General features: G+C 48.3%; 2 protein-coding genes across 4 annotated transcripts in view; one reads left to right on the forward strand and one right to left on the reverse strand.

The window, feature by feature from the left end:
- Positions 1–3,773: 3,773 nt before the first annotated feature.
- Positions 3,774–8,561, reverse strand: DFFA (DNA fragmentation factor subunit alpha). Of its 2 annotated transcripts, XM_082329165.1 has the most exons (7): positions 8,488–8,561; positions 7,970–8,306; positions 7,304–7,465; positions 7,058–7,188; positions 6,048–6,237; positions 5,497–5,651; positions 3,774–4,766 (listed from the first exon to the last, which is right to left on the reverse strand). In XM_082329165.1, the coding sequence occupies exons 2-7, from the start codon at positions 8,064–8,066 to the stop codon at positions 4,563–4,565; spliced, it is 939 nt and encodes a 312-aa protein (XP_082185291.1). In that variant the 5' UTR covers positions 8,067–8,306; positions 8,488–8,561; the 3' UTR covers positions 3,774–4,562. The 2 variants fall into 2 exon arrangements, with proteins under 2 accessions (XP_082185291.1, XP_082185292.1); XM_082329166.1 differs by lacking the exon at positions 8,488–8,561 and having other exon boundaries at positions 7,970–8,343.
- PEX14 (peroxisomal biogenesis factor 14) overlaps positions 8,264–12,331 on the forward strand; it is a 102,274-nt gene continuing 98,206 nt past the window's right edge. For both annotated transcript variants that reach the window (XR_014230085.1, XM_082329164.1), the window contains exon 1: positions 8,264–9,044. Coding sequence is in view for 1 of the 2 variants with exons in the window: in XM_082329164.1 (XP_082185290.1) it covers positions 8,637–9,044 (408 nt within the window). In the remaining variant the exon portion in view is untranslated. The remainder of the gene's footprint in view (positions 9,045–12,331) is intronic.

Below are 12,331 nucleotides of genomic sequence, written 5' to 3' on the forward strand. Positions count from 1 at the left end.
AGGCACCTTAAGCTACTGCGTGGGCAGACTTTACCAAGCAAGAATATGCTTGCCAAGGATAGTCTAAAATATGCAGCAAGAGAGGAAAGACTTGAACACTGTTTCTCTTGCTCAGCCCTTGATTCATGAGACAAGCTCCTCCTTGAAGCCACTTGTTCCTTCCTGAAGGATACTGCTTAGGGCAGTTCCCCAAAGCCAAGTTTAAAATCATCAGGTTCTAATTTTAGTAAGACTCATACCTTAAATACTACCCCAGGATAAAGAAGTTACCAGATGACAGAATATTTGTGATCACCCTTGAGAATTTCTAGGTGTAGCCTTGCTCCTTGTTTAAAACCCTTCTCTTGAAAGAAGAGTGCACTTTCTGGACTAGAGTCACTCAGCTATACATGACACAATGGAACAAGAGTAACGCTCTGCACTCCTTACATTTATTCTTGCTCTATATTTGAGCTATTAAGCAGTAGTGGATAGGGGAAAAAACACGCGTTTTTTAGGCTGCAACTATCCAATACTGATCAAATAAAATCTGGTGCTACAGTGTAGAAGAAAATAGGAATGTCGTGAATTCCTGTCTCTGGCTCTATACAGGAAATTTTACACAATGATACTTTACGCTCCCTTTCCCCTATCCCAAACCGTTCCACTTTCAGGGATGAGATACCTTTTAGAAGAATTCTTCTACCGACTGATATAGGCTAGGTAGGTAAGAGACCAGCGATTCTGTAATCAACAGGAAATGTGTCCTCTTGGCATACCAATGCTTACATGACTCAGTTTTCATATTGCCTTTATTTTTTTTTTTTTTAATGCCACTATACATTACTTCCTTTCTTGAGGTTCGTGAGGCTTTATTTACCTTAACGTACCCTGGTCATCGGCCCAATCCCACAGGAGATGCAAAAGGTTTTTCTTGGTGCTTTAAGGGAGAAATTGTTAATGCAGTGTTGAAGGCCGTTAATTGAGGATACTCAGTTATGGCAAATCTATTGCTGAAGAAGGAATCTGTTACACGGTGGAATCTCTGTTACGAGGTAGGTTTGTCTACTTGAATGTCTTAATGATAAAGACTTCAACTCAAGGCTTTGACGTTCTAAAATTTTTACCCTGAAAAAAGCGTAATGGCAGCTACCCTAGGTTTTCACACGTCTTCTGGCTATGTTTTAGACCTTCCATACCGTATCCCTCTCTCTTGAACACCTATACAAAATCCATCCTCATGAATCATGAGCAGGTCAGTCACCCTGTTCAAAAGTTAAAGCTTCTTAAATATTACAGGAATAAGGTCAAGGAAATGCTAATTTTTGCATAGTTAAAGTGTCCATGCAGCTTAAATAAGCTTAAGTGGATCAAAGATACTTCATGTCTACAAAATGTAGACCTAATTTGAGGTTAAATTAGATTACAGAGCATGTTTTAGGTGGACAGTTTCTCCCAACGTGCATAGATAAGCAAAAAATGATCAAGTATCTTTTGCTCTTATCCACTCTTCTGTCTTTAAAGGAGCAACTTCTGTAGGTGTCTGGTTATCAAGACATGCGCAGTTCTATTTGATTTGCTTCTATTGTTTATCCTATTCCTTTCTTGAGTAGAAAATTGATATTTCTTTCACAGGACTCCTAGGCCTTTAGAAGCATCAAGCATTTTGATGTCATAGTAGCTATCTTTCAAGAGGAAGGCCTAGTAGACGTCTATTGCACAGCTTACCTGATTTTTCTTTTGAGGTCATTAAGCCCAACATGTCAGGAAGAGAAATAATATGTCTGAAAGTCTGTTAGCAGTGATGCTGCCTGTTGTCCTCACCTAAAATCTCCTGTTACTTCCTCTCCAAACACACATGCATATACACTGCTGCTATACAGAAGGTGCTGGCCAATGGCTAAAGATTGTTTACTTAAAAGCTTTGTGATTATTTGCTGTGGAAGTACTAGATCTGGCAGTAGTGCTTTGTTATCACCAACAGGAAATCTAGCTATGAACTGACGTTCAGAATATGATGATCTAAAGATCAATAGTAAAGTCTACACTGAAAAAAATCAATTTATACAGATAATTGTACTGCTAGGTTTAAAAATCTCGTTAAATGGAGTTGTTTTAGCAGTTTTCATCTTTGCTTGATTGCACTACTGAAAGAGGTCCAAGAAGCAATACATAAACTTGCCCATTAAAAAAGGATTTTTAATAGAAATTACAGGATGATATGCAGCATTGAAGTCTCTTAGTAGTTAATTGCTTCTTATTTTTCATGGAGATCTTTGAAGGATGTTGACTATAATAGAGCTTTAAAGAGAGTTAAGTATTATATACTGGCTCTTTTTGCAAATAATAGTCAATATAACTATTAAACTGCCAGCTCAGCTTTAGGACAGAGTACAGCTGCAGCTCCCATCAGATTATGAAAATCTGATAGATTAGAACAGAACGATTAAGATAAAAGTAACAGTTTAAATTATACTATGCTAGGTCTAGTTGATAATTTGAATTCTGTAACATAAGCACTGCAGCATGTAATAATTTACAGGCAACTAAAGGGTTCTAACCTTGATAACAGCAAAGAGGAAAAAGCAGCAATGAAAACCCTCCATTTGTTTTTTTCCTTAAGGCTAGATTGGAAGGACCCTCGCTGCCTTCCTACAAGAATGATCAGCATGGTCTCTGTGACTCCATCTCAGTGTTTGCCTGGAAGTAGGTGAGTTAAATATTCCTAATACACACAGGATCGAAGTAATTATGCTATCTGCTATTTTAAGTAGATGCAAAAAAGCCACAGGTAAACCCCTTCTTTCCTCTTGTACAGCATGAGGAGTAGAATTTCCATGGCCAAGTTGAGCTGGAAAAAAGCAAAAGCATTGCAGCTTCGAGCAGGACTGAAAAACTGGTTTATAATGGAGAGGGTGGTAATCACAAGCTGAGACACAAGCTCACAGAAGCAGCTTGCTGACAGCTGGTCTACTCAAAGCATGCCATTTCACTTGGTAGCCAGCATAGTTAGCTTTGAGTGCAACAGAGCATGCTTCCAAAATTCTGTTAATGCACAACCATATATGCTATTTCAGAAAGACTTGAATGTAAAGAGCTTGTAGCTATTTAAAGCAGCAGGAAACCTTTTTACTTGCCATGGCCTATAATGTTACAAGCCAGAAGCGTATATTGTAAGAAGCAATTACTTGCCCTAGCAAAAGAGACTGACCAAAAAGTTGCCTGCAAGCTTCCCCCCTAAGTCCAGTCAATTCCCATATGGGTAGCTTCATCTGAAGTTACCCTAAGTATTTTTGCTTCCCTCCTCAAAGCCACTAAACTATTTAGAATATTTATTAGTTACACTGGCAGTCTAACCTTGAGTGTGCCATAATTCAAGTGGAATGTCTGCTGTAGGAATACTCATCAGCTGGCATCCTATACCGTCGAAGGTTATGTTACATCAGAGGGTTTTGCATCATACTAGAAAACATTTGTACCTAGTAAAACTTTCTCAGAAGTTTCAGCTCACTTTTCAGATTTTTTCATATACAGCTTCTGTTCTCACAAGAGAAGAACAGATTGTGCCAGGTGAGAGTTCTGGTGCAGTGTCACCAGCATGAACATGCGTTCCATCTAAATACCTTGGACAGGTTAAATACGGAGTACTTCTGTATTTCATTTCTTCTTCCTTTATCCTTAAGGTAATACTGTACTCATCAGCACATTCTTTAATCATAGCAGCTGGTGGGAACAGCAAAACTAGTCCAACAGTAAGGTAAAAAGATTTTAATGATATTAGAAAAGACGACTTTAATAAATTTAAAAATAAGCCAGTTAATACAAAAGCATCATGATACTACACTAATGATTAGGACAGTAATACAGACAGGCCAAATCCAAGTCTTCTGCCCCACAGCCTTACAAAGCAAGTACTTCCACCTTTGCTGTGTTTTACAAGTCAGTGCTTACACTGCACCCAAGAGGCAGAGGTTCCTTACAGAAAAAGCAAAGAAGTTAAAGGACTTTGAATTTACTTTAACTGATGAAATTAGCATGAGAATTCAAGTTCCTAGATCCCAGGCTGGAGCTTAAAGCCAGAGAGCAGCTGGAAAAACTGCACAATGACAGTTTAACTAGGCCAAATCACAATAAACCCTACCGAAGAATGAGCACTCTGTGTTCAGTCAGCAATCCTCCAAGTGCCTTCTTTCTCTTCATTAACTGTGCCTCAAAGCGTCTTCCACCAGGTCTTCCATCCTTTCCATTGAAAATGGTGGGAGGACAAAGTAAGCAAACTGCCCGGGGCTTCAGAAGCTAGATCCATCATTGTCGGATGGAAGCTTCTGGCTCCCAACCAGGTATTCAAAGCTGAACCCTTACATGCTGTGTTTAGCAATACCATTGTTCTAGCATTCCGCAAAAAGTCAAAATCCCTTTGGTTACACATGATTTGAATCATCACAGGAGGTTAAGCCTCAGGACAATGTCCAGATTTTAGTTGTCTATAGCCAGACCACAGTATGACCAGCAAACTATGGCTCCCAGGATGTATCTCACTTGTACTGATTCTAATGCAAAAAAAAAAAAATTGCGAGCAGCACTTATTTTTTGCGTTTTGAACTAAGCCAGTCTCCCCAGGGCAGTGTTTTCTTGCCCTTTGACGTGCTCCTTAGGGAATGCAAAGTCTGCACTTGTTGTAGCCGCTTGGAGAGCTCCTGATCACAGGCTTGCTGCAGAGCTTCAGCTTTCTGCTTGTCCCATCTCAGAGCCGAGGCCAGGGCTTGTGTGTCTTCTTTCAAGACCAGCTGTAGCAAGACAGATTTCTAACAGTCTTTTCTGCTAATGCTCCTCCACCCCCCCCCCCTCTGCCCGCATTAAGAACAGCAGTAACGAGACCCCTGGCTAATACCGGCAATTTGGTATTGAGGATGTTCCCAGCTTTCATCATCTATCCCGTGGGCTAGTGCATTTTCAATATTCTACCAACACTTAGAGCTTGAAGCTATATTCAGATGTTCAAAGGAACAGAAAGCAGTTACTTAGTTTCTACAGCAGGGAAAAGCAAGAGGAGCAAGTTCATAGCATTGGAAAGAAGACATTTTCTAATGGTTAAAGTTTACCTAGACTTTCCTTTCCAAGCTATGGGTTTATTTACACTGTTTTCCAAAATAAGGAGGTTTTTATTTTGATTTGGGATGTACAGAAGAAGTACAGCTAGATGCATCTGCATACAAAAAAACTTGCTAAGATAGCTGAAGCACTGGCTGACTATGATTTGGCAGAGATCAAAACCAAAATTATTTTGTGGTTTTTCAGAGGACAGAGTAGATTACTTGGAATTGTGTCAACTGGCTATGACAGAGGAGCTCCAAGCATGGGGTAGTGTTACTGAGGAAGAGAAACAGATAAATCCCACCACTTTGAGACTGAGATATATTGACATTAGAGCCTCCAGAAGCAAGGACAGCTTCCCCTATAACCTCTCTCTCCAGAAGGAGAGATTTGCCAGAATATGGCTATGTCATTCTCACCCACCTCTAGGTCTTGACTGTCCAAGCAGAGCTCTGGAGCAGGTTTCTCTTTCAGAGCAGCAAGGATCTGGTCACTGAGCGCCGTTTTGGCTGAAGGGCCTGTACTGCTGGTACCTGCGTCAACCACATCCATCTCCTTTCTTGGTACAGTCTCAGATTCTGAAAAGCAGCAGAATCATTAAAAGCCCGTGACAAACACAGGACAGGAAAAGTGGCCTGGACTGCTTGATGGTTTTGAGGTTAATAAAATATGCGTTCTACCTAGGTGCATCCTCTGATTTAAGAAATCCGTAATGTTAAGGACGACTACAGGATTTAAGCTTTTCCCCCAGTGTTCTACTTTCAGGCCTTGTGAGAAATGTGACGCAGCAGTGAGAGGACTCCTGGTCTCACCCAGTCAGAGAATTCTTACGCTATATCAGCCATTACATCAACCACATTAACAGCTGCTAAGCAAGTGACTCACTCCAGTCCTTCATTCTGCCTTATTTATTCCACTCAGCTATTTCAGTCATCTCTGATAAGCTCCTTCTCTAGCATCCTAATGCTCCCTACCTGCTACTTTGCTTAAGATACTGCCTTCATTTTTCAAGGCCTCTAGGTAGAGTTCCAGGAGCTGTCTTGACTGGCGTTCTTCTTCTCGTCTGTCCAGCACCTGCTGCAAGGTGTCCTGCAATACTTGGATCTTGGTTTGACTTTGAGCAAGTTCTTCTGCCAGGTCTGAACGTGGGACATCGATAAGCACCTTAAAGCAATGAGAGTGCTGCTGTTACACGGACTGATGGAGTAACTCGTTCCATTACATTGACTACAGTACAAACAGCAAGCCTCCTGAGTGACGGAGCCTCCACCTTCATGAAACCCAACGTGCTTCACAAGGTTTCTTGTCACAGCAAGTCAGCCTAATTATGAGAGGCTGTAGTGGCACTCCACCAGCCAGCATTCTTTACCAGAAGCCAAAAGGCACCCAGGAAGGTGCGGAATCATGCATTTTTAACAGAAATCCTGACAGCTCCTGGCAATCAAAGTACCACTTCTTACAAGTGCACCAGAATACACAAAGGAAAGCCAATAGCCTGGCGCCTGGGAGGCTGCAGGTTGCAGGAGGACCCGAAGAGGCAGTTATCACCACGCCTCACCACATACAAGGTGTTAAGCAGTCAGATACTCGAGTCAATCAGCTCTGGAAACTGAGAGCAGTTCTTCAAACCCCTGCGGAGCAGACAGATTTGGCCTGCTGCTCAGCCTTCCCTTCTGACACATTACGCAGGTTTTAAGGAAGGAGCCCACCTCAGTTGCCATTTGGCCAAATCTTGACTTTTTGCCCTCCCACTGCCAGAACTGGGAAAACATGCTGTGAGGGACAATCAGTGATTAAGAGCATCCTCCTCAGACATGAGTGTTTGTTTCCCCTCAAGGAGAAATTTGATTTAGCACCACAGCCAAACAACAGCAGCTGAATTAAGCTTGAGATCTTGTTTACTTATTCTGTTCTCTGCCATCTACTGAGCTAAATGGATGATGGGCAGAGCCAAGGACAGCAACGAGAGGTTCCCCCACTGTACCTGGAGGTCTTCTTCAGACATCAAGATGATATTAGACAGGTCATCCTTCAGCTGCCTGGCCAACTGCTTCCACTTCTCCACAGCACCGTCCACTTCATCCACAGACTCCGAGAGCCAGCCCGTTCCACTGTCTGCCACAAGAGTCACCAGTTTCATGGGTCATTCCTGACCCACCTGAGACAGCCTAATTTCACTAGGTGTAGCCAAGCACCCCTCCCCTTCCGTCCTCCCTCCTCCACAGAGTACCTAAGCTTCTGCTGGACCATTTCTCATTCTTGGCCAGTGCCACAAACTTGGTGTTAGATGGCAGACACAAAAAGTAGTCTTCATCATCCACAATGGTGCCATCTTCTGCCAGTACTAAGGTGATGGGCTCCCTGGCCTTGTCAATAGCCAGAATGCCACTAGCTGCAGAATGGAAAAAATACTTAATGAAATAAAAGTGATATATGCGCTGCCCGTTTATTACACCCATCACAAGAGACGAGCAATCTTAGTAATTTAGGCTAGAGACCAGGAGCCGTCTCCACACAGCTCTGCACATCAGCTCCTTTTCACCACACACGAGTTTCCCCTCCAGAAATTAATGTTCTCGACGCAAACCTCGACGCGCACGTGGAGGAAGGCGCGTTTCAGTGACACTACTTCCAGACGCGTATTCCCGCCTCCCTTCGCTTTCCCCCGGTAGGAAGGGCCCCCCGCAGACCCGGCTCTCCTGCGTCTTCCACAGCAGGGATCGGGCCCAGCCCCGCCGCCTCCTACACACCGCGGGCGGGGACGCCAGGCCTGACCCCGCCGGGGACCGGGGACCGGGGACGGCGCGGCGGGTCCCGCTGGCTTCCCCGCCCCGAGGCGGCGGGCCCTCACCCTGCCGGAGCCCGGCGGGGACCCGCTGCCTTCCCCGCCCCTCACCCTTGTCGCGCAGCTCCCGCAGGCAGGAGGCCGCCACGCCGTGCTGCTCCCGCCCGTCCCTCCGCCGCAGCAGGCAGCGCTTCAGCGGCGCCGCCATGGCCGCCTCCCGCCCGCTGCTCGCCGGGACGGGCCGCGGGGGGCGCTGGGACGCCGAGTCCGGAGCAGCGGCTCCGTCCCGGGGCGCGGGCCCCGCCGCGGGGCTGCGGGCGGTTAAGGGCAGACACGCGACCCGGTAAAGCCGCCTTGCCGCTGGGCTGCTCGCTCGGCCGCCGCGCTGCTGCTGCTGCTTCTCCTCAGAGCCCGTCTGGGCTGCACAGCTTTGATGTTGAGCAGGACGCTGTAAAGTAGGTGTACGAAAAACTCCTTTGGCGTTGGCAGCGATTTAATGACTTAAAGTAATAGGGCGAGTGTGCCTAGGTACGTCCAAGCAGCACACTCCCTTAGAGACTAGCGTGTTGGTTGTGAAATGATAATATAAACAGAAAAAATGCAAGCGAGAGCCCCGCCCGGGCACGTACCGGAGCGGCTCCGTCGGGGTGGGAGCCCCGTGGCAGCTCCCGCTGCTCGGGCAAACCCGGGCGGGCTGTGGGTGCCTCTCAGCGGGCTTGTGGGAGCCCCAAAAGTACAGCGGCAGTGAGGGACGCCGCGGGCGCGCCCCTAAGCAGCGATGCCGAAGCTGCGCGCCGTCGCCCTGCCGCGCCGCCCAGACCAGCGCGGGTTTTGTCCGTCGCCCAGCTGGCTTTTCCCGGCAAGGAGAAGTTTTCTGGCAGGCCAGGCAGGCCAGGCAGGCCGCCGCAGCCCAGGCCGGCTCCCGGTGCGTGGCCTGCTCCCCAGCCGCTGGCTCCCGTCCCGGCGGGAGGCCGCAGAGGCCGGAAACTCATGGCAGGAATGGTTCCCCCGCGGGGCGCATCGGTGCCCCGGCGTTCGACTCATTCTGCCTGTAGCGTGCGCCGCTGGGGCCGCGCGGGGCGCGGGGGGGGGAACGGCGGTGAGGGCGTTCCATCGGTTGGGCGGGGATGGATTAGCCGGGCCTGGGAAGATGGCCTCCTCGGAGCAAGCGGAGCAGCCCAGCCAGGTAAGCGGGGCCGGCGCGCTGCCCGCCGGGCTCGGGCAGGGGGTGGCAGGGGACGGGCGGGGCGGGGTGGGGCGAGGCTGCCGCCGCCGCCTCCTCCGCGGGGGAGCGGGCGAAGGGAGGGCGCCGCGTCCCTGTCCCGTCCCGTCCCCCCCCCCCCCCCCCCGCCGCCTCCTCCCGCCGCGGCCGGCTGTGGGGGGCGCGCGCGGCGGCACCAGCCCGCTCCCCCCCCGCCCCGCCCTGCCCTGCCCTGCCCCGCGCGCGCGGCCTCGGCGCCAACCGCCCCCCCGCGCGCCGCCAACCGCCCGCCCGCGCGCCGCCCCCGCACCTGTGGTAACGGTCCCTGGCGAGGGGGCGGCGGCCGCCGCCTCAGCCCCCGCCGCGGCGGGCCCTGTCGCCGCCGGAGCCCGGGCGCCCCGGCGAGAGCACCGGCAGCGGAGGGGCGCGGGAGCGGCGACAGCGGCTCCCTCAGGTGCGCCTGGCGCTGCCCCCGGCCGCGCTGGGGCGGGAGGGGCGGCGGGGGCCGCTGTCCGGGCGGAACCGCCGTGCTTCGTCACTCCCGGGGGAAAGGCGCCGCTGGGGAGGGCCAGGACGCCCCGCTTAGCGGCTCCGTGCGCCTCGGCGTTGCTCTCACCCCCTGTGCCCGGTGGCACCGGTGGAGCTTCGCATCTCGGGGGAACTGGTTCTGTAGTTTGGCATCGTGCCCGGTGCGGGAGCCTGCGCTGGCACCGCACAGCCAAACGCGGTTCCCATTGGAAGAGCTGTTCCGGCCAGGCCCCTGGACAGCAGGCATGTTTTCACTTCAGGGTCTGTACGTGAAACTCAGTAAAGCACTTGAATGGAGGGGAAGCACAGCCAGAGAGAAAGGAGGTGATTTATCTGTCAGACGGGTTTTGAAATGAGGTGGAGTACCGGTTGGACAAAATGTTTCTGCCTCGCAACTGTGAGGGAGAAGGATCCTTGAACTGACAGCGTAAAAGGGCAAAGCAATGATAGACGTAGTATAAGCATTGTCAAAAACTGATTGGGGAGGGTGAAAGAGACGCATAGCTTTGCTGGCTTACCGAGAAACATACTAAAAACTTAAGATATTTTTAAACTGGGACCTGAAATGAATGGGGGAGCCAGAGGGGAAACATGGAAGTATGATACAGTTATGTAGCGTAGGTTTCTGGTCACTTGCGCTGGCTTGCTCATGATCCAGGGTAACTTGTATTTCACTGCAAACTCTACCTACCTCAAATTGAGTGACCTCCTGGCAGCTCTCTCATCTCACCAGCACCTCGGACAGGCTCCTGTGTATGTGATACCAATGGAATTTTGTAAGTCCTTTAGGTGGCCGCAGAGGGCCCTCCTGCAGCCCGCAGGAGATGAAAGGTCTGGCTGTTTGAGCAACAGGGAAGAAAATAGAGCAAAGTCTGCCACCGACACACTTTTATGTGCAATCATTCAAATCTATCTGGATTTGACTAGATCACTGTGAACCTCTCTGTTGATCCTTTTATTTTGGACTGAGGAGGCTGAGTTTGTAGGGAACATTGTTGAACTAAACTGAAATAGAAATAAGTTACGTAAAATTCATACTCTGACTAAGCAGCACAAGTCTCCTCCTAGGTTGTGAAAGGCCAGGTTACCAAACTCACAGTAGGCTTGCTGGCCAGTTTTGTATCGGCCACATGCTTTCACCAGTAGTAGTTTGAGGTGCGGGCATTACAGTCCATTCCTCATGCTTCGAGTGAATGCTTTCAAAATGAGGAAACCTGAAACAACCTGCGATTGATCCATAAGCCACTTGGGCAGCCTACGAGGCAGTTGACACTAGCTTTCTGAGAAAGAAATCTGGTTAATTGGCAAATGTGGTTGTCTGAGAAACATTCAAGTTCTCTTGAGTTTGGTTATAGCATCCTCCCGTTGCACCCTTTTTTTAAACATTTGTTTAGTGTTGCTTTACCTCAAAAGAAGGCTTGATGTTTGGAAATGGAAAAGTCTTGCTTTTTAATGGGCCTCATAAATGTAGCCAGAGCACCCCCTGGGTTTTAAAATTAAGGACATTAAGAAAGTAGCTCTGTCACTGCCTCCATAGTGAAAAACGGAAACGGTAACTCTCACCTATGTGCAAGGTGGAGAGTTTTTCAGGCATTGTCTGTAAAGAACATAGTGGAGTTACTGCTCGTGCATTGAGGAAGAATTTGAGATGAGGTAGAATACCCAGGCTGCAAAGTCAGCTTTTCACCAGAGAGACTATTTTGTGTCAGCTCCTCTAAGGAGGGAGGTGGTCTGAAGCCACTGCGGGTGAAAATAGTCAATTACTGCTCCCTGCCGGATTCTGTCACATTGTATGCAAAAATGCAGGATTCTCAGGCAATAGCAAATGAGTTGCACTCCTTGTGGCTCCTGGCCTGTCACGACTTCATTAGTGGCAGAGTTTGTTTGAAGGGCAGCTCTGGTGGTCTGCCTTGCTTCAGGTGTGTGAGGTAACGCTCAAGTTCAGCTGAAGGGGAGCCACGCTCATATTTACCCCCTCCACGCACACACCAGGAGCAGCCCTGCTTGTATTTTAACTTTCCTCCTTCCCCCCATTGTGTGCTTGTGTGGAGACAGAAGGTGGTCCTGTCTGTCCGAGGCTATCGGTGCCTGCTGGTGACAGATATCCCCATCTTCACCATCTAGTATGTGTCTTGCACTGGTTGTACGTGCCCCATCCAGAACTCGAGCTGAGCAGTGTTCAGTGCTCTCAAATTCCGTGGACTTAGATGGGATTTGAGAGAATCTTGCAGCTTTGGCTGGAAAAAGGGGGTGTAATTGAAGAATATATAGCACAGTGGATGAATTCTTAAGGGGACAATTTTGGAATAAAGCAAACCAATGAAAATATCTTTATTAGTCTACCAGAATGTAAATGCCACTCCTCTTACACAACCATTGCAGTTTTGACACTGCTATCAATGTGTGGAAACAGTTGTCACCATTGCACGCTAAACGTTTAGAGAATTTAAAAAAATATTTACATTCTGCCACTGATGATGTTTGTTTATTTATTGTCAAGCATTCAACGTAAGGCTAGGAGCAGTAGCACTGCCTTGCTTAACATGTTTATGTTTGGGTCCTCTCGTGTTTGCTATTACAAATCTAGTTAGTTTAGATGCTGAAAAGGGAGTGTCAAATATCTTTTGGCTTATTATCTGTTTTTCTTAGTTTAATTTTCTCATTCTCTTGAATTAATATATTGCCTTAGGCATTGTGGGGAGGGGGGAGTGTTGCAGCTCAAATGAAATCATTTACATAAATAG

This window comes from Platalea leucorodia (genome assembly GCF_965183815.1).
Source record: "Platalea leucorodia genome assembly, chromosome: 17".
Taxonomy (NCBI): Eukaryota; Metazoa; Chordata; class Aves; order Pelecaniformes; family Threskiornithidae; genus Platalea; species Platalea leucorodia.

Bases quoted from the DNA above. Each gene is read 5' to 3' on its own strand.
- DFFA (XM_082329165.1), bottom strand. From the start codon at position 8,066: ATGGCGGCGCCGCTGAAGCGCTGCCTGCTGCGGCGGAGGGACGGGCGG. The intron at 7,466-7,969 runs GTGAGGGGCGGG...TCCATTCTGCAG, and splicing joins GCGGGAGCTGCGCGACAAGG to CTAGTGGCATTCTGGCTATT. The intron at 4,767-5,496 runs GTGGGTGAGAAT...GTCTTGCTACAG, and splicing joins TGGACAGTCAAGACCTAGAG to CTGGTCTTGAAAGAAGACAC.